Below are 25,140 nucleotides of genomic sequence, written 5' to 3' on the forward strand. Positions count from 1 at the left end.
CCTCCCTACTTCATGTGTCATAATTAAGGCTACAAAAGTTGAAACTCACAACCAAGAATTTTATGGGAAAATAAATTATAAAGATAGGTCTCAGCAAACAGGAAAAAATTGCTAGTTGACGTGATTAATGAGCAGATGGTTTGGATTTAACGTATGGTCATCCAAGCTAAAGCCCATTTTATTAGTCAGGGTTGCAGAAGAATATGTACATTACCAAACATAATTTCCGATGTTTTCCATCAGTCGTAACCTTAATTAATTCAGAAGTCCATGTATAATACTTGTCCGGCCAACCGTCGGAAGTTTCTAGGAATTTTCCGAAGACCATCAAGTGTCATCTTTGATGGGTAAGTCCGGAGGCCATCGATGGCGGAGAACTCTGATTCTGGAATGAAATAGTGAGGTTATATTGATTTCAGACTTTGAGTAGAATCCCAATTAACCATCCTAGAGCAACACAAATATTTGTGTCCAGCCTGATAGATTTCGCTTCTTTTGCTGCCTTATACTGTGTTTTCCAATTTTTTTTTTCTAACATTAATACTAGCTACATGATTCTTTACAATTCTCAATTCTTTTTGAACTTCCGTTTTTGTGTCTTTGATGCATTGTTTTAGTATATGTGAATACCTTTCCACATGGATGGGTACTATGGAAATTCTTAAAAGAGTATCCAGATGGAGATTTGTCGTATTTAGCGATGTTCTTATTTGTTTTACCTTTATTTAGAGAGAGAAGAGAAAGATTGAGATCAAGATTGTATGAAGAGGAACGAGAAGAACAGGTAAAAATGGAAAAAGCAGAAGAGTGATACAGATGGTGATAAGTGGAAATGAAGCAGTAAAGGGGCAGACAAAGAAAGAGTTCTTGCCTCTTTGGTAGACGTGGTAAGTAGACAAAGTTGGAGTAAATGAAGTGTGTAGTTTGAGTAATTTGGTGCTGTAGAAGTGTCTGAAAAAGAAAAAGAAGTAGAAGATCGGAAAGAACAAAAGGTTCTCAGATTTTGGGGGAGTACAGACCTTGTAATTATATATGGCGTTGGAGTTAATCGCAGGTTCAGTATTTGCAGTGCTGTATGATCGTGTTTCGCGAGCTATGGAAAGGAAATCAGAGTTCAGATACCTCCTCACACATATGAAACGCACCCTAGAGTCTTTAACAGGACAGGCCAGATTCATTCAAGAGATACGGGAGTTTAATGATGAACTGAGTCTCCCGAACCATGACATAGCTGATCTTGAAACACAAATGATCGAAGGTGCACAACTCGTTGGCAGGTTGTCCAGTTTTCGTATGTACAACTATTGCTGCATGGATGGTTGTGACGACCAACTTTATGAATTGAATAGGTCTCTTGATAGACTTTTAGACAACTTGCAGCTGCAGCAAGCAAGGGATGTGAAGGAGATCTTGAAATTGTCTAGGCATTTGAAACAAAACATGATGCACAGAAGATCAATCACAGAATCACATAACATGACACCTGCACAAGAACTAAACCATTTATGCAGCACACCAGAAGCTTTCCTAGTCGGATCAGGAATAACCACCTGGATTCACACTTTCAATACCAGCAGCCACAGCTTGTCCAATAGCATTCATCGAGGCAAACATCTTCAATGATCAGAAACGAGCAGCTGCACAATGGAAGAAAGTCTTCTATGCTTCAACACTTTATGCTTCAGAATGGGGCTGAGAATGTATGCAATAGGCAGTGTTGAACATAGGGACTTTCTCTTCCTTTTATATTGGCCAAAACTTTATCCTCGGACTCATCCCATAAGGAGTCCTGATTCTACTTCATATTTATCACGAGACTTAAGCTTTATCACAAAACTTTATGTTAATCAGGTTATTAACAATGAGAGTCCTACTTCTATTAAGAGATATACATCTCAATAGATTAACTGGTATTAGAATTACAATTATATATTTCTTGTTATTTATTTAGTTAAATCAATTGTTTCATTTACTTAATGCAATTAGATAATGTTAAGTCCACTTTATTCTAACAAAAACCGCGACGATCGTGATGAAATGAAGGGTATGTTGAAGATGATACTGCAGCAGATCAATGATCCCGAAATGAAGGGCCTAGTGAAGAAGTTACTGGAGCAGAATCCAGGGGATTCAATAGAGACCTCAAGTTCCGCTTCAGGAAGTAATACAGAAAGAGAAGGGAATAACGAGACACAAGGTGAACGTCTTGGGATTTTAATTCTCAAATTCTATATTAGCAATCAGATTACAATTAAAGTATTCATTGTTATTACCATTCCACACATATATACACAGGGTTGACCTTAATGTTGCTGGATTCCAATGACTTAAAAGAGTCACTGAACTTTCAACACATATTTATACTATGTTGAAAAAAATTACACATGTTCTGATTTTGGTTGGTGTTGCAATTATGACAGTGGAATCACTAGGACTATTAGAGGCAGCATTTCGGGTTCTATACATGTGAAGGACAAGTCGACTTTGATGCCTGGACTAATTATCGGACATCTCAAATCCACACTAGACTGCTTAAAGCCATTGGTAGAAGATATAGCACAGCACAACAACAAGGCACTGGATTGCCCACAGAAGGAACTAGAAACTTTTCGAATGCAAATGAAGAATGGTGTAGAGCTAGTTCGCAAGTGCTCAAAGTTTAATGAATGGACCAGCAACGAAACTTACAAATATACCAGCCAACTTTTTGAATTGGATGAGTATCTTCAAAGGCAGTTGAGTGTACTAATGCTGCAGGTAGCGAGTGATGTGAAGGAGACCTCGGTTATGCTAAAGAATGTACGAAAGGTGGTGGAGAGAATAGAAGGGATAAGTGGTGTGGCTAAAAATCAACAACTTGCATTGAATGTAGTGGAAGTGGATGAAACAAGGGATGTGAGGGAGACGACATTGGTTTCAGCAAGTAATGTAGAGGCAGAGTTGACTCTAGTGGATGGCGAGGATGATGAGATACCTGGACCGCCATCATTTACAGTTGGATTGGAGGATCCTCTGGAGGAATTGATGAGGATGTCTGGTCAGAAACCAAGAAAGAAGGAAAACTCAAAGATGAAGCTTCTTAAGGATGGAGTGGCAATGCTTGACCCGACAGGGCCCTATAAGAGGATGAGGGCCAGGGCCATGGCCAGGGAAAGGAACCCAATCATGTTAGGCGCATTGAGGGAGTTCAGTTACAGGGATCTGAAGGAAGCTACCAACAACTTTGACTTCAAGCACATAATAAGTCGAGGTGAATGTGTGGTTTACAGAGGATTGCTGTCGAAGGACAATCTTGAAGTGGCAGTGAAGAAGTACTCCAGGGCAGAGAGCGAGGGTAAAGACGATTTGTTGGCTCAGGTCACCAATATTAACCTGCTCCACCACAAACATATTGTCAGATTGCCCGGTGAGTTATTAGTAATCATCACTGCTATCATATTGTCAGATTGCTCGGTGAGTTATTATTCCTTTTTGGTAATGCTCAACGAGTTTTAAAGTTTATGAATCATGCACATGCACATGCACATTCATGTTCAAATCAATTGGGAATATCTTTATCACTATGATTTGGGCCACCTTTAAGAGTTGATGCCCGAGAAGCGATTTACTAAACTATGCTACGTACTCTTACATAATCTTCACTAGTAAAGTTTGCTATCTATCGTTGGTTAGCATTGGTTGTTTTTTTCTCCAATTGGTTTTCGTTATGCCTTAATGTTATTCCTGCGATTTTCTGTTTCTGTTTTGTTTTTTTGTTTGTCCTATCCTAGTTGTGCTATAAGTCCCAAATTTGTAAAGCCAAATAACTTTTACAAAGGTAAGTACAATACTTCAGAGTTCAGACGGACAAGATTTGAGTCTTTCTTGTCTAGCTTCCCCTTTCCATACTTTCATGTGTCATAATAAAGGTTACCAAAGTTGAAACTCAGTTGTTAGAAATTTCATGGGAAAATAAATTAAGAAGAGAGTTTCGTCTCAGTGAACGCTGAACAGAGTTAAAAATAATTGCCCAATTATTGAGCATATGGTCTGAATATAAAGCAGCACGTTCCTCCCAAGGGAGTTTGGTCTGAGGTAACAGGGTTAAAAATAATTGCCCGATTAGTGAGCACATGGTTTGAACTTTGAATATAAAGCAGCACATTCCTCCCAAAGGAGTTTGGTCTGAGGCAGGCTGAAGCATAGTTTATTAGTCAGGGTGCAAAAGCCGATGTACATTACCAAACATAAATTCATTCATGTTGAAGGAAAATCAACTTAGTGTGCCTTATCAAACTAGGAGTAGTAATAGGATAGAAGGTTCTAGATTTCCTAATCCTAGTCGGATTAGTATTCATTGTAACATTAGAATATGTACTTTGTAATCCCTATATATAGGGCTCATATTCTCAATAATAAGATACAATTCTCTCATCAATCTCTCTCGAATCTATTTTACTTAAACACGTTATCAGCACGAGTTCTAACCACAAAAACAAAAACCAAAAAATCTGAAAGTTCTTCTCACCGAAATCTGCCGCAAGCACTTGCCTGCAACTTTCTGCCTACCTGCGTGCCTACTGCCCCAGCAGCCCCTAGCCCGAGCTAGCCAAGCCTTCGCTGCAGCCTGCTCCTTGCGCACCCAGCGCTACGCGCCCCTGCGCTCCATGCTGCCCGCCTGCGCACCCGTGCGTCTGCAGCCCCGCGTCGCTGCCCTGCTGCTTCTGCAGCTCTGCCGCACATCTGCTGTCCCTGCAGCACCTACGCGCCCCTGCGCACGCATCCCTGCTGCCCCTGCAGCACCAACGCACACCGACTGCACCATTCCCCTTTCCTGTGCACGTCCGTCTGTTTGAAGGCTCCGAAACATCTAGTTTGGAACCTCAGATCAAAATCTTTTCTTCATCAAAGTTGTTCATCTCTGTCTCTTCCATCTGACCTCCGAATTTCAGCCTTAACGGAGTTATTTTGAGACCAGTACAACAATCAAAGTGAAAACTGTTCAGAAGAGAATTTGCTCCAAATTTCAACAAGTAAGTGTTTTCAACTTAATTCCTTCTTCTTTTCTCGGGGACTTGAAAACCTCCCTTCTTCTTCATCCCACCTTTCATAGAACGTGGGTTCGATTTGCTAAAAGCGGAATCGTGGGGATTCACGCTACATACGAACTAAGAGCGTTCGTAATCTTCGGACTAAGAGCGTCCGTGAGCATCGATTTTTACGAACTAAGAGCGTTCGTAGGCTACGGACTAAGAGCGTTCGTAAGCATTAAAATCTGACCATATAACCGTCATTGGTTTCAATCCATATCCAAAAATTTGGAAACTATCAACAAAGACAGTGGTTATAACTCTTTCTCACTAGGCGTACTCAAGAGTAATTGTGATGTCTAGGAAAAGTTTGAACTGAGAGAACGGTTTTAAAAGTGAGCAACGCTCCACCAAAATCTCGCCTTACCTTACCTGGTCACAACCAAATTGGAATTACCAAACGGATTGAAGTAGTAGTTACTGTCTAAGCTTGATTATCCTTTTTGGATTAAATTTAGAAACTTTGACGTAATCATTGGCTTTCATTGAAATAAAGTGTCGATTTTGATTCGAACTTTATTAATTTCAAGTATGTTTCCCGGAGAGCTAGAATGCCTCGTGGATAGTGCTACTACGCACACCATACTTCGAAATAGGCAGTTATTTCTTGAGATGACGCCTACTCGATCTTTTGTGACTACGATGGCTGGATCATCTCAATTGATTCATGGTCGAGGACCAGCTCAATTTCTGTTGCCAAATGGCACAATTTTAAATGTCACTGAAGCTCTTTATGCTCCTAGGGCAGGAAGAACCCTTTTGAGTTTCAAAGATATAAGAGCCAATGGTTTTCATGTGGAAACACATTATGAGAATGGACAAGAGTTCCTTTGCATCACCTCTAATGACTACAAACATAAACGAGTATTAGAGAAACTTATGTGTCGATCTAGTGGGTTGTATGCAACCACTATTCGAATAATTGAATCCAATCATGTTATGAGAGATGATTTATGGGATTCTGACACATATAGGCTTTGGCATGACTGTTTGGGACACCCAGGTCGTGATATGATGATCCGTATATTAAAGACTTCACACGGACATCCATTTTTCAGAACGAAAAGAAGTAAAAATCGGATTTTGGACACCGAAAGAGCACCTGCGCCTCACGGCGCGGTTCACCCCCAGAACCGGCCATCCTTGGCCGGCGCCGCCGTCCCCCTGCTGCCTCAAGGTGGCATTGACGCCACCAATGCTCTTTCTACTCCACATTTTGCTTCTAAAGTCAATTGTGACTTCGTGGCTCAACCAAAATCCTCATTGGTTGTTTCTAAAGCCCATCTTTCGTTCTGCAAAGCCTGCTCTTTAGCAAAATTAGGATCGAGACCATCCTATGCAAAGGACACTAAAGAAAATATACCATTCTTACAAAGAATCCAAGGTGATATTTGTGGACCTATTCAACCACCATGCGGACCATTTCGATATTTTATGGTGTTGGTTGATGCATCGACACGCTGGTCACATGTCATGCTATTGTCCACAAGGAACGCTGCATTTGCTAAACTCCTAGCACAAATAATTAAGTTAAGGGCTCATCACCCTGATCATCCTATTAAGTCTATAAGACTAGACAATGCTGGGGAGTTTACATCAAAAACTTTTGATGAATATTGCATGTCCATTGGGATTGATGTTGAACATCCAGTTCCTCATGTTCACACCCAAAATGGTCTCGCAGAAGCCGCCATTAAACGACTACAAATGGTTTCTCGAGCATTGGTGATGCGCACCAATCTCCCTATTTCTGCTTGGGGCTATGCAATATTGCATGCAACTGTGCTTATTCGTCTGAGGCTCACTGCCACTCAACCCTTCTCTGCGTCCCAGATGGTTACTGGGTATGAGCCTGATGTCTCACACTTACGCATATTTGGGTGTGCAGTTTATGTGCCTATTGCGCCTCCACAGCGCACCTAAATGGGTCCTCAACAACGATTAGGCGTTTATGTTGGATATGATTCTCCAACGATTATCCGCTACATAGAACCCTTGACAGGCGATCTCTTTACCACTAGATTTGCGGATTGTCACTTTGATGAGACAGTCTTCCCGTCGTTAGGGGGAGATAAGAACATAAATGTTCAACAGGAACAACAGGAATTGTCGTGGTATGTCCCCACTCTGTCTCATCTTGATCCCCGAACCGCACAGTCTGAAATTGAAGTGCGGAGAATTCTCGATCTCCAGAACGTAGCAGAATCGATGCCTGATGTGTTTTCTGATATCGCTAAAGTGACGAGATCACACATACCTGCTGCAAACGTGCCTGCAAGGATTGATGTCCCTAAAATTAGAAGACATGACGCCAACTCAAGAGTACATGAGCATGGCGCCAACGTCCCCTCTCACAGTGATGGTGACGTTTTGGCTAGGCCCATGGCTCCTGCCAGGAAGCTCGGGAGGCCTATAGGTTCGATGGATTCTCGCCCAAGAAAGAAAGCGAGTTTGGCACAAAATAATCCATTAATCATCGATGTAAATTCCATCTCATGAGAATATTCCGGATTATGGTTATGTCCAAGAGACATCATTGGGGGACGCTCCAATGTCAGAACCAACTCCAGTGAATAGAGAGATCTCCATGAATTACACTAGTGTACATGAGATAATGGATAGAAATTCTATGGCTATTGATGATGCATTTGCATATCATGTTGCAAAAGGAATTATAGAATATGATGATATCGAACCTCGCTCTGTTGAAGAATGTCAACGAAGAGCGGATTGGCCTAAATGGAAAGATGCGATCCAGGCTGAATTGGATTCACTAGCAAAGAGACAGGTATTTGGGCCTATAACGCAGACACCCCCAAATGTAAAACCTGTTGGCCATAAATGGGTCTTTGTTAGAAAGCGTAATGAGAAAAATGAGGTGGTAAGATATAAAGTCCGCCTTGTGGTGCAAGGTTTCTCACAACGCCCTGGAATCGACTACGAGGAGACATATTCTCCCGTAATGGATGTTATAACGTTCCGCTACCTTGTCAGTTTGGTAGTTTCCGAAAAACTTGACATGCAGCTTATGAATGTGGTTACAGCATATCTTTATGGGGATCTAGATTCAGATATATATATATATATATATGAAGGTTCCAAATGGACTTCAATTACCCAAATCAAGTGGCTCTAAGCTACGGAGCGCGTTTTCAATAAGATTAAGACGCTCACTATATGGATTGAAACAATCCGGACGGATGTGGTATAACCGTCTAAGTGACTACTTGATTAGGAAGGGATATGTTAACAATGAAATATGCCCATGCGTGTTCATTAAAATGACAAGTTCCAGATTTGCAATTATAGCAGTTTATGTCGATGACATGAACCTAATTGGAACTCTAGATGAGTTAAAGGAAACTGCTAAATACTTGAAATCCGAATTTGAGATGAAAGATCTTGGGAAAACACGGTTTTGTCTCGGAATAGAACTCGAGCACCGTAGTGATGGGATTATGATCCACCAGTCAGCGTATACTCAAAAATTACTAAGGCGCTTTAATGAAGATAAAGCAAAGCCTGTAAGTACTCCCATGATCGGCCGTAGTCTTGAGCCCGAAAAAGATCCGTTTCGTCCAAAGGATGGGGACGAAGATTTATTAGAGGCTGAAATGCCCTATCTAAGTGCAATAGTCACATTATTGTACTTAGCTCAATGCACAAGACCGGATATCTCATTCGCAGTGAACTTGTTACCTCGACATAGTTCAGCACCAACACGCCGTCATTGGGTTGTTATAAAGACAATCTAGATGAGTTGAAGGAAACTGCTAAATATTTGAACTTGTTAGCTAGACATAGCTCTGCGCCAATACGCCGCCATTGGATTGGTGTAAAGACAATATTTCGATACCTAGGAGGTACGATTGATATGGGCCTATTCTATTCCTACAGAGAGAAAAACGGAAATTTGGGATTGGGCCCCAAGAGGCAAAGAGCCACCGTTCAAGAAGTAGCCGCCGGCCATGTTGCTGCCGCCGTCCATGGTGGCCGGCCCCTCACCCTACTCCACTCCATCAAAACGACAATAATGTTTTGATGGGTTTTGCTGATGCAGGGTACCTCTCTGACCCTCACAAAGGTTGCTCCCAAACGGGTTATGTCTTTACCTGACGCGGGCGGAAGTAACCTAGGTTTACCAGCAATAAACCTAAAATAAAGATTCTGGAGTCCACCAGAGATAAAAGAGATAAATCTCAATTTGATTGATAAATATGATAAAAGATAGTTCTGCAGTTGTTTAAGGTTGCTCATATATGAGAAAAGAAACCCTAGGGCGACTAACAATGAATCCCTAAAGCCCACGGGTTAAAACAAAACAAATCCAAAATATACTAGAAAACCTAAAATAAAAAGAATGCAAAACTAGCCTAAAAATATTAAATCTCGAATCGGATAATTAAAACGACATATTTTGGCCTAAATCCGTTAGGGCTCACTAAAGTGAGTCTTGAAGATCTCGTCGTTCCCATTCTGGAAATGTATCATGCGTCTCAAACGGACGTTCTGGCCAAAAGTTGATCAAACCTGATTCACAATCAAAACCTGACTTTTTGTACGAGTAACCCGAAAGGTCCAAAACCAAATCTTCTTAAATATTCCAGTGGCTAATAATCTCATTACGCGTGAGTTACCTATTTTCCAATCACTCTTCTTGATTCTACACCGCTTCTTTACTTTTATGGTTTTTCGGCTAAACTGGGTCCATTCTCGTCCTACATGGGTCCATTCTCGTCCTACATCATTACCATGGGAAGCACTGCGATATCTTGGAGGTCTACAAAGCAGACCCTTGTTGCTACTTCCTCAAATCATGCAAAGATTATTGCTCTACATGAAGCCGTGCGTGAATGTATATGGCTAAGGTCTATAATTAGACATATTCAAGGAAGTTGTGGTTTGAAGTCTACCACAGATGAACCTACATGCATTTATGAGGATAATGCAGCTTGTATTGAACAAATGAAGTTAGGTTTCATCAAGGGCGACAACACCAAGCATATATCGCCTAAGTTCTTTTATAATCAGCAACAACAATCACTTCTAAAGATTGAAGTGAATCAAATCCGATCAGAGGATAATGTAGCGGACTTATTTACTAAGTCGTTACCTAAATCCACCTTCGAGAAACATGCGAAGAGCATCGGATTGAGAAAGTTATTCGAACTCCCATGATTGTAGCAATCAGGGGGAGATATCGACGTCAGGGGGAGTTATGATGTCTACATGTTCAATCTCGAAGAGTGAAGGACGTGTTGTGCTCTTTTTGTCCTTTGACCAGGATTATTTTTGTCCCACAAGGTTTTTGTTACCTGGCAAGGTTTTTAACGAGGCAACGGATGAAGCGTCACCATCAAGTTTGAGCGGCACAAGGGGGAGTGTTGAAGGAAAATCAACTTAGTGTGCCTTATCAAACTAGGAGTAGTAATAGGAGAGAAGGTTCTAGATTTCCTAATCCTAGTCGGATTAGTATTCCTTGTAACATTAGAATATGTACTTTGTAATCCCTATATATAGGGCTCCTATTCTCAATAATAAGATACAATTCTCTCATCAATCTCTCTCGAATCTATTTTACTTAAACAATTCAGACGACCATATATAATACTGTGGTCGGTCAACCTTTCAACTCGGAAGGTACCATGAAAGTTTAGAAGACCGTCAACTATTATCTTAGACGGTGTTGCTGTTCTGGAGAAATCTCATTCGAGTTTGTATGACTTGGGAGTTTTGAGTATAAACCCAGCAGTCGACCTATCTAGAGGAGGTAAGTCTCTGATTGACTTGTTTATTTTGCTGAATTCTGCTTGTTTTGTAGTTTGGCCAATTTTTTACACAACATGTTTCAACTTGGATTTTCAGGTCTTTGATGCATTTCCAGCTAGAGTTCTGAAGTTTCATAAGAGTGTAGGCCTGAGGTGATATCCTATTAGGGAAGTTCTTATATGCATCTGTTTTACTTTGTTCAGAGAGGAGAAGAGAAAGATTGAGATCGAGATTATATGAAAAAGAAACAAGGAGGACAAGTAAAAAAGGAATATACAGCTGGTGAGGTGTGGTGTGGTGAGGAGATGAAATAGTGAAGGGGCTGAGCAAGGAAAAGACGTTCTTTGCCTCTTTAGTATTCATGTGTTCGAACAAGCTGCGTTTTCAGGCAACTTCTATCTTTATGACAACTCATGGGTTGTCGAGTTGTCGATATGGTAACTATAAAACTCAGAGCATAATGAATTCTTGTTTGAGTAAAAGAGTCCTGTAAGAGCCTAAGAGGTAATCGAATGTATGCCATACACATCAGTACAGTACAATTATATGAGAATCATATCTAAGGAAGTAGAAGATCGGAAATAACAGGAAGTTCCCAGACTCTGGTCTCGACTGCTGTACTTGTAATTATGGCCCTGGAGTTAATAGCAGGGTCAGTATTTGGAGTGTTGTATGATCGTGTTTCGCGAGCTACGGACAGGAAATCAGAGTTCAGATACCTCCTCACTCATATGAAACGCACTCTAGAGTCTTTAACAGGACAGGCCAGATTCATTCGAGAGATACGGGAGTTTAATGATGAATTGAGTCTCCCCAACCATGACATAGCTAATCTTGAAACACAAATGATCGAAGGCACACAACTCGTTGGCAGGATGTCCAGTTTTCGAATGTATAACTATTGCTGCATGGATGGTTGCCACGACAAACTTTATGAATTGAATAGGTCTCTTGAGTCTTGATAGACTTTTAAACAATCTGCAGCTGCAGCAAGCAAGGGATGTGAAGGAGATCTTGAAATTGTCAAGGCAAAACCGTGATGATCTTGATGAAATGAAGGGTATGTTGAAGATGATACTGCAGCATATATATCAATGATCCTGAAATGAAGGGTCTAGTGAAGAAGTTACTGGATCAGAATGCGGGGGACTCGACCGAGAGGTCGACCTCGGCTTCTGCAAGTAATACAGAAAGAGAAGGGAGTGATGAAGCACAAGGTGAATCTCTTGGAAATTTCATTCTTAAATTCTATATTTGCAATTAGAATACAGAGTTTCAATGTCATCACCATTTCATCACATATTCTCTCTCTTTTACAAAACCAATTAAGTACACGAGAAAATTGATATCCTACATTTGGAGTTTATGTATTGTGTGATCATTATATAACAACAAACTGAGAGTACGTTTGTATTGTAATTAGGTTTGGAGAATAGACCTCCTGTTTTATATTTTTCTTGGATTCCAACCTATTAGGAGTCACTGAACTTAATTTCTCCACATATCTCAATCTATATAGTGAAAGGAAAGAAGAAAGGAAAAAAAAAACACATTTGTTGAAGGATATTGACATAATGTGTGCCTCTACAAACTAGGGTTTAGAGTTGTAATAGGAATGTGTTCTAGGTATTCAATTGTAATTGGATTCTATTACCTTTTTGGGTACCTTGTAACTCCCTATTTAAAGGGCTCCTATTATCAATAATACACACACAATTCCATTCTCCTACAACACGTTATCAGCACGAGTTCTAACCCTAGCCGAAAAAAAAGAAAAAAAACCCTCAAACCCTAAACACCAAAATCTGCCGCAGCCTCCAGTCGGCCTCCCTGCACAGCCCGCCTACTTGCACCTGCAGCCGCGCACGCCCCAGCCTCCTACCGCAAGCAGCCTCCTGCCGCAAGCCTGAAGCCCACTGCCATACCTCCTGCCGCAACTTCCTGCCGCTCCCTGGGTCCTACCCCCAGCAGCCCAAGCCGCGAACAGCCCAAGCACCTGCAGCCCGACCTGCAGCCCGCCCTGCAGCCAGCGCGCCCAGCAGCCAACGCATCAGCAGCCCACGCACCTGCAGCCCGCGCGCCTAGCAACCCACGCACCTGCAGCCGGCGCGCCCAGCATCCCGCACCTCCGATCTGCAGCAGCAGCAGCCTCCCACCTGCTTCAGTCGATCGCTGCAGATTAGGAGGAGGAAGAACAGAGGAAAGAAAGAAGAAGAAGACGCGAAGGAAAAGAAGAAACGAAAGAAAAGAAGAAAAGAAGAAAGAAAAAAAAGGGCAGGCCTGGGCCGAGAGAGAGAGAAAAAAAAAAAAAAAAGGAAGGGGAAGCAGGCTTGGGCCCGGAAAGAAAAAAAAAAGTGAAAAAAAAAAAGAAAAAAAGAAGGGAGAAGGGCAGCCTACCTACTGCCAATTTCCGACCAGATTCCGGCAACCCTAATTTAGCTACACGCTTGCATCAACACACGCGTGTATAAATAATCGTGAAGCAAAGCTTCAAATTACCAAGTAAGTTTTTACGATTAAAGTTCCTGCTTTCTTGTATTTTAAATTCCTTTTATTTCCTACAGAATTTTGGAATATATGAATATATGAACATGTGTGGTTTTGAGTATTTAACAAAGCGGAATTGTGGGGATTCGCGCTTAACGAACTAAGAGTGTTCATAATTAAACGAACTAAGAGCGTTCATATGAACTAAGAGTGTTCATAATGCTTGGACTAAGAGCGTCCATAAAGCATCAAATTGTGACCATATTAAAAACATCATTGTTTGGTCTAATCCAAAAGAGATTCTTGGAAATCGATTTCTTGGTAGCATAGCTCGGAAATCTTATTATTGTTAGTTTTCGTGGAAGTTTAGCTCCGAAACTAATTCGTTCTTGTTTCACCCCTTTTTCAGGATGTCAAACTCGAACATACTCGATTTTGTTCCATTGGATTATGCAGGCAAAAGATACCTAATGTGGGCTCATGATGTTGAGCTCCACCTTATTGCCCGTGACTTATTGCATACAATCCAAGAGCTTTGTCCTATAGAAACAGCTCCATACCCTCAAACTGAGAAAGATATTTCCAGGGCACTTGCCTTCATGAAACGTCACATGGATAGTGACCTCCAGTTTGAGTTCATAAATGAGGATAGCGCTATAAAGCTTTGGCAAGCGCTTCGCGAACGATATGGCAATGTTCGATCGTGACTCCATCCTTCCGAATACAGAAGCAGAATGGAAAGATCTTCGCTTCTCTGAATTTGACACAGTCATGCAATTTTATTCGGAAGCCCTCCGCATCAGAGCAATGATGCACTTCTGTGGCAAGACGATCACAGAAGAACAATTGATTGAGAAAACCCTCAATACCTTCCATGTCTATGCTATGAGATCCTGTGATTTATTTCAGACTCATATAAATGCAAGACGGATCACAAGTTTTCAACAGCTTATTGAAGCTATGAACAGAGATATTGATAGGCCTCAAGATGGCCATCAAGAGCATCGTCCCATGGCTAAAGAAAGTCGCCATCGACGTCATGATCCATACAATCGAAATGCTCGAGAAGGTAATCGCCCAAGGCGACAATCACGCGACCGTAGGAGCCGTGATTTTGAGGGAAGAAGGGTTGGAAACCATGGAGCCAACGTTGGCCATGGTCATCACTTTCCAACGCCACTGGTCCTAGGAACCATGCAAATTGCGCCAATGCGCCTCAATCAAGGGAGAATCTTCTTTATGGTGTCTATTTCTGATATGGAATGTCTGATCAATGGACCCGAATTTGCAATGTACCTAAGAAGGTAGCCGCATCATGGTGATCAAGACATCGAGTTCAAAAAGACTTTAAATCTGGCGATGAAGACAAAATGCCGCAGATTTTTATTTCGAATAGTCTTTTATTTTCCAAGAAATGACATTTTGTTTTAACTCTTTCTCACTTGGCTCACCTAATTAAGTATGATGTCTTGGAAAGTAATTGAGATTAGTGGTACTTAAGAGAACCTCGCTCCACCGACATCTCTTCCCACTTTCCTGGTCATATTTGATTGGAGTCACCGAACGGATTGAGTGACTACAATCTGTCTAAGTTTGACTTTTATTTTTGGATTAGACTTTGGTTAAGAAACTTTGATGTAATCATTGGCTATTAATAAAGTGTCGATTCTTTTGCTTAATGTCTTGGACATACCTTAATTCGAACTTTATTTGAAAAATATAAAAGCCAATGGTTTTCATGTGGAAACACATTGTGAGAATGGACAAGAGTTCCTTTGCATCACCTCTAATGACTACGGACATAAACGAGTATTAGAGAAACTTATGTGTCGCTCTAGTGGGTTGTATGCAACCACTATTCGAGTCATTGAATCCAACCATGTCATGAGAGATGATTTATGGGATTCTAGTACATATAAGTTTTGGCATGACCGTTTGGGACACCCAGGTCGTGACATGATGATCCATGTATTAAAGACTTCACACGGACATCCATTTTTCAGAACGAAAAGAAGTAAGAACCAAGAGTTGGTTCGAGGAGCTGCACATGCGCCTCATGGCGCCATGATTGTGCAAGACTGGCCACACATGGCCAGCACCGCCTACCCCCTGCGGCCAATACATGGCATTGACACCATGTATGGAGACTTGGCTCCTCTCTCTACTTCTCAAAATAAATTGTGACATTCTGGCTCAACCAAAACCTTTATTGGTTGATTATAAGGCCAATCTTTTGTTCTGTAAAGCCTATTTTTTAAGGATCACGACCATCCTATGCAAAGGACACTAAAGGAATAATTTCATTCTTACAAAGAATCCAAGGGGATTCTGTGGATCGACTCAACCAACTTGCGGACTGCTTAGATGTTTTATGCTGTTGGTTGATATGTGGACACGCTGGTCACATGTCGCACTATCGTCCATTCGTAATGCTGCTTAAGATGAACTCCTAGCCCAAATCATATGGCTACGGGCTCACTACCCGGATCATCCCGTTCAGTCAATTCGACTTGAAAATGCTAGAGAGTTTACATCGAAAATTTTCGATGACTATTGCATATCATCGGGTATTGATATCAAGTATCATATTCCCATGTACACACCCAATTGGTCTGGCGGAAAAGCCACCATTAAAAGACTACGATGGTAGCCCAGACTTTGGTAATGCGCACCAATATTTCCACTTGGGTTATGCAATATCGCATGCAGCTATGCTAATTCGTCTACGACTCATAGCAGCCACTCAACTTTTATTTGCATTACAGCTAGTGACTGGGTTCGGGTCTAATATCTCGTACTTATGCATATTTGAGTGTGCGGTTTATGTGCCAATTGCGCCGCCACAGAGCATCAACATGAGTCATTACAACGAATGCATATATATATATAAGTCCGCTACGTAGAACCCTTGACAGGCGATCTGTATTTCGTTGGATTTGCGAATTGTCACTTTGATGAGACAGTCTTCCCGTCGTTAGGGGGAGATTAGAACGTCAATGTTCAATAGGAACGACAGGAATTGTCGTGGTCTGTCCCCACTATGTCTCATCTTGATCCCCTAAAAGTGACGAGATCACATATACCTGCTGCAAACATGTCTGCAAGGATTGATGTCCCCATAAGAGGACATGGTGCCACCCAGAGAAGATGGGTACGGCACCACCACCATGGATGGTGGTATGGTGACGGCACAAGGTGGCATAATGGCGTCATAGGCCATGGGTTCCGCTAGAGAGCGTAGGAGACCCATAGGTTCGATGGATTCTTGCCCTAAGAAGAGAGCGAGTTTGGCACAACTTGATCCATTGATCATTGATACTCAAAATCTGTCTCATGAGAATATTTTGGATTGTGGTTATGTCCAAGAGACATCATTGGGGGACGCCTCAATGTTAGAACCAATTCCTGAGAATATAGAGATCTCTACGAACTACACTAGTGTACATGAGGACGTGGAATTATTGAGACCAATGACATTGAACCTTACTCCGTTGAAGAATGCCAACGTAGAGAAAATTGGCCTAAATGGAAAGATGCGATCCAGGTTGAATTGGATTCACTAACGAAGAGGAAGGATTTCGGGCCTGAGATGCCAACACCTCCTAACATAAAACCTGTTGACATTAATAGGTCTTCGTTAGATAGCGTGACGAGAAAAAGAGATGGTAATCTCACCTTATGGCGCAAGGTTTCTCACAACGCCCTGGAATCGACTACGAGAAGACATATTCTCTCATAATGGATGTCATTGCACTCCACTACCTTGTCAGTTTGGTAGTTTCCAAATAATTGAACATGCAGCTTACAAATGTGGTCACTACGTATCTTTATGGGGATCTAGATACGGAATATAATGAAGGTTCTTGTGGACTTCATTTACCCAAATCAAGTGGCTTTTTACCACGGAGCGCGTTTGCAATGAGGGTGAAACGCTCACTAAAGTGACTACTTGATTGGGAAGGGATATGATGAACTATGCCCCTGCGTTTTCATAACAAGTTATGGATTTGCAATTGTCACGGTTTATGTTAATAAACATAATTGAACCCTTGAGAGCTAAGGGAAACCGCTGAACACCTGAAATCCGAGTTTGAGAGGAAGGACCTTGGGAGAACACGGTTTTGTCTAGATTCAGAACTTGTATACCGTGTCAATAGATGCTTAGGCATTTTGATAAAGTCAAAAATGCACTCCCATGGTCGTCTGTAGTCTTGGCCCTAAAAGGGATCCGTTTCGTCCGAGGGATGATGACGAAGACGTGTTAATAGCAGAAGTGCTTACTTATGTACAATAGGCGCATTATTGTACTTAGCACAATACAAGACCGGACACCTCAATTATTATGAACTTGTTGGCTGGATATAGCCCCGCGCCAACGCAACGCCATTGGATTGGTATAAAGACAATATTTCGTTACTTAAAAGGGTACGATTGATATGGGCTTGTTTTATCCCTACAGAGAGAAAAGAAATAACAGAAGTGTGGGATTGGACTCCACAAGGCAAAACGCCACCTTCCGTGCTCCTCCTCCCCTCCATCAAAATGACAACGATGTCTTGATGGGTTTTGCTGATGCAGGGTATCTCTCTGACCCTCACAAATGTCGCTCCCAAACGGGTTATGTCTTTACCATGGGAAGCACAACGATATCTTGGAGGTTTACAAAACAGACCCTTGTTGCTACTTCCTCAAATCATGCAGAGATTATTGCTCTACATGAAGCTGTGCGAGAATGCATATGGCTAAGGTCTATAGTTAGACATATTTGAGGAACTTGTGGTTTGAAGTCTACCACAGATGAACCTACATGCATTTATGAGGATAATGCAGCTTGTATTGAACAAATGAAATTAGGTTTCATCAAGGGCAACAACACCAAACATATATCGCCTAAGTTCTTTTACAATCAGCAACAACAGGCACTTCTAAATATTGAAGTGAACCAAATCCGATCAAAGGATAATGTAGCGGACTTATTTACTAAGTCGTTACCAAAATCCACCTTTGAGAAACATGTGAAGAGCATCGGATTGAGAAAGTTATCCGAACTCCCATGATTGTAGCAATCAGGGGGAGATATTGACATCAGGGGGAGGCATGATGTCTACATGTTCGATCTCGAAGAGTGAAGGACGTGTTGTGCTCTTTTTGTCCTTCGACCAGGGTTATTTTTGTCCCACAGGGTTTTTGTTACCTGACAAGGTTTTTAACGAGGCAACAATCAAAGCGTCATCACCAAGTTTGAGCGGCACAAGGGAGAGTGTTGAAGGATATCGACATAATGTGTGCCTCTACAAACTAGGGTTTAGAGTTGTAATAGGAATGTGTTCTAGGTATTCAATTGTAATCGGATTCTATTACCTTTTTGGGTACCTTGTAACTCCCTATTTAAAGGGCTCCTATTATCAATAATACACACACAATTCCATTCTCCTACAACAACATTCTGATTTTGGTGTTGTAATGACAGTGGAATCATTAGAAGGACTATTAGAAGCTGCATTTCAGGTTCTGTTTGATGTCGTTATAGAAGTGAAGGACAAGTCGACTTTGATGCTTGGACCAATTATTGGACATCTCAAATCCACGCTAGACTGCTTAAAGCCATTGATTGAAGATATATCACAGCATAACAACAAGGCATTGGATCGCCCAAAGAAGGAACTAGAAACTTTTGGAATGCAAATGAAGAGTGGTGTAGAGCTGGTTCGCGAGTGCTCAGAGGTTCATAAATGGACCAGCAACGAAACATACAAATACGCCAGCCAACTTTTTGAATTGGATGAGTCTCTTCAAAGGCACTTATGTGTACTAATAGTGCAGGTAGCGAGAGCTGTGAAGGAGACCTCGGTTGTGCTAAGGAGTGTATGAGAGGTGGTGGAGAAAATTGAAGGGATAAGTGGTGTGGCAAAAAAACAACAACTTGCATTGGATATGGTGGAGGTGAATGAAATAAGGGATGTGAGGGAGACGACATTGGTTTCAGCAAGGAATGTAGAGGCAGAGTTGACAGTAGTGGATGGCGACGTACCTGAACAGCCATCATTTACAGCTGGATTGGATGTTCCTTCGGAGGAATTGAGTATGTCTAGAAAGAAGAACAACTCGAAGATGAAGCTTCTTAAGGATGTGTGTCAATGCTTGACCTGACGGTCATTCTTCAAGAGGAAGAGGGCTAGGGCCAGGGGAAGGGACTCGAACAGGTCAGACGCTTTGAAGAGTCTTCCAGTGATGTTGAGGGAGTTCAGTTACAGGGAGCTAAAGAAAGCTACCAACAACTTTGACTTGAAGCACACTTTGGGTCAAGGTGGATCTGTGGTTTACAGAGGATTGCTGTTGAAGGAAAATCTTGAAGTGGCAGTGAAGAAGTGCTCCAGGCTAGAGATCAAGGGTAAAGAGGATTTCTTGGCTGACCTCACCATTATTTACCGGCTGCGCCACAAACATATTGTCCCATTGCTCGGTGAGTAATTATTTAAACCGTACTTCAATTATCATTTATCACATACTACGTACTATCACAGTTGTTAATGTCTACTTACTCTGTTTTGGTAAATTAATATCACCTACCATGCTCAACGGATTTTAAAGTTTATGAAACATGCATATTCATGTTCAAATTAATTAGGAATTATCGATTTGAACAATTAGGATTTTAAAGTTCATGAAACATGCATATGATCATATTCATCTTACCTGGTGATAAAGATGAATATGCATGCATCATCTTTATCACCAGGTAATGTAACATCATAATTGAAATCATTCAGGCTTCAGTTGTACTTCGCCTTTAAAAGAATTCAGTTGAAAAGTGAAAACAAAAAAGGATCAAATGGAGATCAGTAATTTTGTCAAGCCAATAGACAGTTTGTCTATCCTAAATTGCTAAAGGTTTACCAGAACTGTAATTCTTTGTTTGAGACATTTGGAAAGCTAGAAATCTCCGAGTTAGCTGATTGTTCAAGGAAATGATACGTAATAGGTTGAGAAAATGAATGGTTCTGATGATGAATTGTATCTGATTCTTTCTGTTGCTCTGGTTTTTCACAAACAGGTTGGTGTCGGCAAAAGAAGATGCTACTCATAGTCCACGAGTTCATGCCAAATGGCAGCTTAGACAACCACCTATTCTCTGGACCGGAAAATACAACCCTAGGATGGAACCAGAGGTACAAGATCATATCTGGAGTGGCTTCAGTCCTACATTACCTCCAGGAGTTCCGTTGCAAAGTAGTCCACAGAAATATCGCGGCCAGCCACATAATGCTCGATTCCCACTTCAACGCTCGCCTTGGCAACTTCGGCCTGAGAAGCGCAGAACCCGAAGGTGTGTCGGGCACAATGGGATACATTGCCCCCGAGTGCTTCCACACTGGAGAGATGACCTGCGAGTCTGACGTGTACGGCTTCGGGGCGGTGGTTCTAGGAGTTGTTTGCGGTCAACGACCGTACACCAAAATCGGAGGGTTTCAGTTTTTGGTTGATTGGGTGTGGTCGTTGCATAGAGAAGGACGTGTGCTTGAGGCCGTGGATGAGAGGCTTGGAAATGAGTATGATGTTGAAGAAGCACAAAGACTTCTGCTTCTTGGGCTGGCCTGCTCTCATCCCATTGCTTACGAGAGGCCTAAGAGCCAGACCATAGTCCAGGTTGTTTCCGGGTCTATTCCAGCGCCCAAAGTCTCGCCTTTTAAACCAGCTTTCGTGTGGCCGCCCTTGCCAGAAGGATCGGCAGCATTGCCAATCGACACTGGTAACACTTGATATACCACAATGTCTTGGCCTCTTGGCCAGAGTGCAAGCTTCCTGGACTGGTATGGAAGAGCGGAAGATTTGTGAGTCTTGTGACAGCGCTTCTCTGGTTTATGATTCTTTTGACATCATCTATGATCTGTCACAAGTTTATCAGTCCTGTGTTTCATCTTGTTTGTTTTTCGATTGAGATATTGTGGCATTTGTTATAGTATAAATGTGTTGTAATATAATGGCTATATCATGTAAATAGATACTTGAGTGTATAGATATAGGTATGAAGACTTGTGTGGAGTTGTTTGAACCATAAATGAGTGCACCATAATTTCATTAGTGCTCCATAATTCCATTAGTGTTTCATAATGATTTGTTTAAGGCCAACTACTATGGCTTAGTAGCCTATATATAGAGGCTACAAAGAAGTAATAAGAGTACACACATTACACTCCATTCTCTGCATCAAAACTCTCTCCATCTCTCAAGTTCTTTTATGTTCATTCTACAACACGTTATCAGCACGAGGCTCTAACCCTAGCCTGCTTGCACACCCCTAAACGTCTTGTTCGAGACTTCTGATCAAACTCCTTTTCTTCATCAAAGTTCTTCGTCACTGTCTCTTCTATCTGACCTCCAAATTTCAGCCTTATTGGAGTGGTTTTGAGACCTGTACATCATTCAAAGTGGGAGCTGTTCAGCATGCTAGTTCCTGTGCAGATCAGCCTGCTTGCACGCCCCTAAACGTCTTGTTCGGGACCTCTGATCAAAATACTTTCTTCATCAAAGTTGTTCTTCTATGTCTCTTCTATCTGACCTCCAAATTTTAGCTCTATTGGAGTCGTTTTGAGACCTGTACGCCATTCGAAGTGGGAGCTGTTCAGAAGCAAATCTGCTTCGAATTTCAACAAGTAAGTTTTAAAGATTAAAGTTCATGCTTTCTTGTCTTTCCAATTTCTTTATTTTTCGGGGATTTGCAACCTTCCCTTCTCCTCCATCCCACCTTTCGATAACGTGGGTTCGATTATTTAATAAGCGGAATTATAGGGATTCACGCTAAATGAACTAAGAGCGTTCATAATCAATGAACTAAGAGTGTTCATAATATTCGGACTAAGAGCGTCCGCAAGCATTAATTTATGACCATATTAAACATCATTGTTTCGGTCTAATCTAAATATCCTTAGAAATTGATTTCTTGGTAGCATAGCTCGGAAATCTTATTATTTTAGTTCTTCAGGAAGTTTAAACTCCGAAACTAATATATATATCTTCTCTTCTTATCTTGAGGATGTCGAATGAACCAAGACTCGACTTCCCATGCTTGACTCAACAGGCTCGGAATACCATAGCTGGATAACCGACGTTGAGAACCATCTCACTTCAAAAGGGATATTACCCATAATCCAGGCACCTAACCAGGGTCTTGTGTTCCAACGAACACCTACAAAGCATGCTCAAGCACTTATCTTGATGCGACGCCACATGGATAAATCACTCAGATTGGAGTACATGTCGATCAAGGATGCAAGAGACCTATGGGTAGCGCTAGAAGAGCGCTTTGGCAATATCCAAGATTCCCTCCTCCCTGACTTGAAGGTTCAATGGAACAATCTGCGCTTCGCCGACTTCAAGTCTGTTGCTGAATATAATTCAGAAGCTCTTCGCCTCAAATCCATGTTGAGATTTTGTGAACAACCTCTCACAGAACAAGAGCTAATTGAGAAGACTCTCCACCTTCCCCGTCGCAGCACTTTTGCTATCAAAGCAATATCGTACTGAGGTCAATGCTGGACGAATTATGAGGTTTAATCAGCTCATCAATGTTATGTCTGTAGTTGAAAAACAAGACAACATCCTCGTGAAAAATTATAATTCAAGGCCCATTGGAACTAAGAGCGTTCATAAGGCGAATTATAATGCACCCAAAAGAGGGCGCAAAGAGCGGTACCCTAATAAAAGGGGACATGAGGGACGTACGGGTCCATATAACCGCCCCAATAAGGAAGGAAACCGCAACTTTAGAGCGGGCACACGTGATGGCAACGCCACACATGGGAGAGGTGGATATGGCAACACCGGCCGTCGAGGTAGCACCATGGGCCGTCGAAGTAGCACCATGAGCCGTGGAGGTAGCACCATGGGCCTTGGAGGTAGCACCATGAGCCGTGGTGGTGGCACCAACCCTCCTAGGGAACATCCACAACATACACGACGTGCACCTCAAATGAAGGGAAGTAACCACAATGACATGTGTCATCGATGTGGATCAATTGAGCATTGGTCAAGCAATGCAATGCAAGTGCCCAACTAGCCGCACGCTATAAGGAGTATAGGGAATTGAGAGAGCAAGAAATCTACCTTGCCGAAGAAGAAGATGGTGAAGATGTCAATCTCGCCATTGAGGACTTCAAAGCTGGAAATGAAGTGCACATTGATGCCGCAGACTTTGATTAGAATAGTCCTTTTTATTTTCCAAGAATGGCAATTATGCCTTAGTCAATAAATGATAATTGTATTAACTCTTTCTCATGTGGCGCATCCAAATGAAGTATGATGTCTAGGAAAGTAATTGAGATAGTGGTACTTAAGAGAGCATCGCTCCACCAACATCTCTCTCTACTTCCCTGGTCATATTTATTGGAGTTACCAAACGGATTGAGTGACTACAATTTGTCTAAGTTTGATTTTATTTTGGATTAGACTTTGGACACTTTGATGTAATCATTGGCTATTTTTCTTATTACTTAAGTATCGCATTATTATTCAATATCATGGACATGTTTTAAATTCCGAACTTTATTATCTTTCAGTATGTTTTCCTGAGAGTTGGAATGTCTTCTTGATAGTGGCACCACACATACTATATTGCGACATAGGCAACTATTTTTATGGATGACGCCTAGTCGATCTTCAGTGACTACGATGGCAGGACCATCACAATTAATTCATGGTCAAGGACCAGCTCAATTTATGTTGCCAAATGGCACAAATATTAATGTCACCGAAGCTCTATATGCTCCAAGGGCTGGAAGAACCCTATTGAGTTTTAAAGATATAAGAGCCAATGGATTTCATGTGGAAACACATTGTGAGAATGGACAAGAGTTCCTTTGCATCACCTCTAATGACTACGGAAATAAACGAGTATTAGAGAAACTTATGTGTCACTCTAGTGGATTGTATGTAACCACTATTAGAGTCATTGAATCCAACCATGTCATGAAAGATAATTTATGGGATTCTGACACATATAGGCTTTGGCACGACCATTTGGGACATCCAGGTCGTGATATGATGATCCGTATATTAAAGACTTCACACGGACATCCATTCTTCAAAACGAAAAGAAGTACGAACCAAAGATTGGTCCAAGGAGTTGTTTCTAAAGCCTATCATTCCTTTTGCAAAGCTTGCTCTTTAGCAAAGGTAGGATCGAGACCATCCTATGCAAAGGACATAAAAGAAAATATACAATTCTTGCAAAGAATCCAAGGTGATATTGTGGACCTATCCAACCAACTTGCGAACCATTTAGATATTTTATGGTGTTGGTTGATGCATCGACACGTTGGTCACATGTCATGCTCTTGTCCACAAGAAATGCTGCATTTGCTAAACTCCTAGCACAAATCATTAAGTTAAGGGCTCACCACCCTGATCATCCTATTAAGTCAATTCGTCTTGACAATGCTGGAGAGTTTATATCAAAAACTTTTGATGATTATTACATGTCCATTGGGATCGAGGTTGATCACCCTGTCCCTCATGTTCACACCCAAAATGGTCTCGCAGAAGCTGCCATTAAAAGACTTCAAATGGTTGCTAGAGCATTGGTTATGCGCACCAATCTCCCTAGTTCTGCTTGGGGCTATGCAATATTGCATGCAGCTGTGCTTATTCGTCTAAGGCCCACTGCCACTCAACCATTTTCTGCGTCCCAAATGGTTACTGGATATGAGCCTAACATCTCACACTTACGCATATTTGGGTGTGCAGTCTATGTGTCAATTGCGCCGCCACAGCGCACCAAAATGGGTCCTCAAAGACGATTAGGCATTTATGTTGGATA

At 41.6% G+C, this 25,140-nt stretch overlaps 3 protein-coding genes and 1 long non-coding RNA gene across 5 annotated transcripts; all 4 read left to right on the plus strand.

Annotated features, from left to right (window-relative positions):
• The first annotated feature begins 78 nt into the window (after positions 1–78).
• LOC133707109 (uncharacterized) lies at positions 79–3,854 on the plus strand. Of its 2 annotated transcripts, XM_062132648.1 has the most exons (3): positions 79–887; positions 1,055–2,197; positions 2,421–3,854. In XM_062132648.1, exon 3 carries the CDS (start codon positions 2,488–2,490, stop codon positions 3,493–3,495), a length of 1,008 nt encoding a protein of 335 aa, XP_061988632.1. In that variant the 5' UTR covers positions 79–887; positions 1,055–2,197; positions 2,421–2,487; the 3' UTR covers positions 3,496–3,854. The 2 variants fall into 2 exon arrangements, with proteins under 2 accessions (XP_061988632.1, XP_061988631.1); XM_062132647.1 differs by having other exon boundaries at positions 79–2,197.
• A 40-nt stretch (positions 3,855–3,894) lies between these two features.
• LOC133742947 (uncharacterized) lies at positions 3,895–11,314 on the plus strand. Its single transcript, XR_009862838.1, has 3 exons — positions 3,895–4,240; positions 10,664–10,839; positions 11,042–11,314. It is a non-coding gene; the product is annotated as an uncharacterized LOC133742947 (long non-coding RNA).
• Positions 11,315–11,813: 499 nt separating this feature from the next.
• Positions 11,814–19,604, plus strand: LOC133741899 (uncharacterized). Its single transcript, XM_062169614.1, has 2 exons — positions 11,814–12,055; positions 18,796–19,604. The coding sequence occupies exons 1-2, from the start codon at positions 11,944–11,946 to the stop codon at positions 19,194–19,196; spliced, it is 513 nt and encodes a 170-aa protein (XP_062025598.1). The 5' UTR covers positions 11,814–11,943; the 3' UTR covers positions 19,197–19,604.
• Positions 19,260–21,302, plus strand: LOC133744691 (probable L-type lectin-domain containing receptor kinase S.5). The gene is made up of 3 exons (XM_062172758.1): positions 19,260–19,388; positions 19,491–19,788; positions 20,380–21,302. The coding sequence occupies exons 1-3, from the start codon at positions 19,260–19,262 to the stop codon at positions 21,084–21,086; spliced, it is 1,134 nt and encodes a 377-aa protein (XP_062028742.1). The 3' UTR covers positions 21,087–21,302.
• The last annotated feature ends 3,838 nt before the right edge of the window (positions 21,303–25,140 follow it).

Source organism: Rosa rugosa, chromosome 4, assembly GCF_958449725.1.
Source record: "Rosa rugosa chromosome 4, drRosRugo1.1, whole genome shotgun sequence".
Lineage (NCBI taxonomy): Eukaryota > Viridiplantae > Streptophyta > Magnoliopsida > Rosales > Rosaceae > Rosa > Rosa rugosa.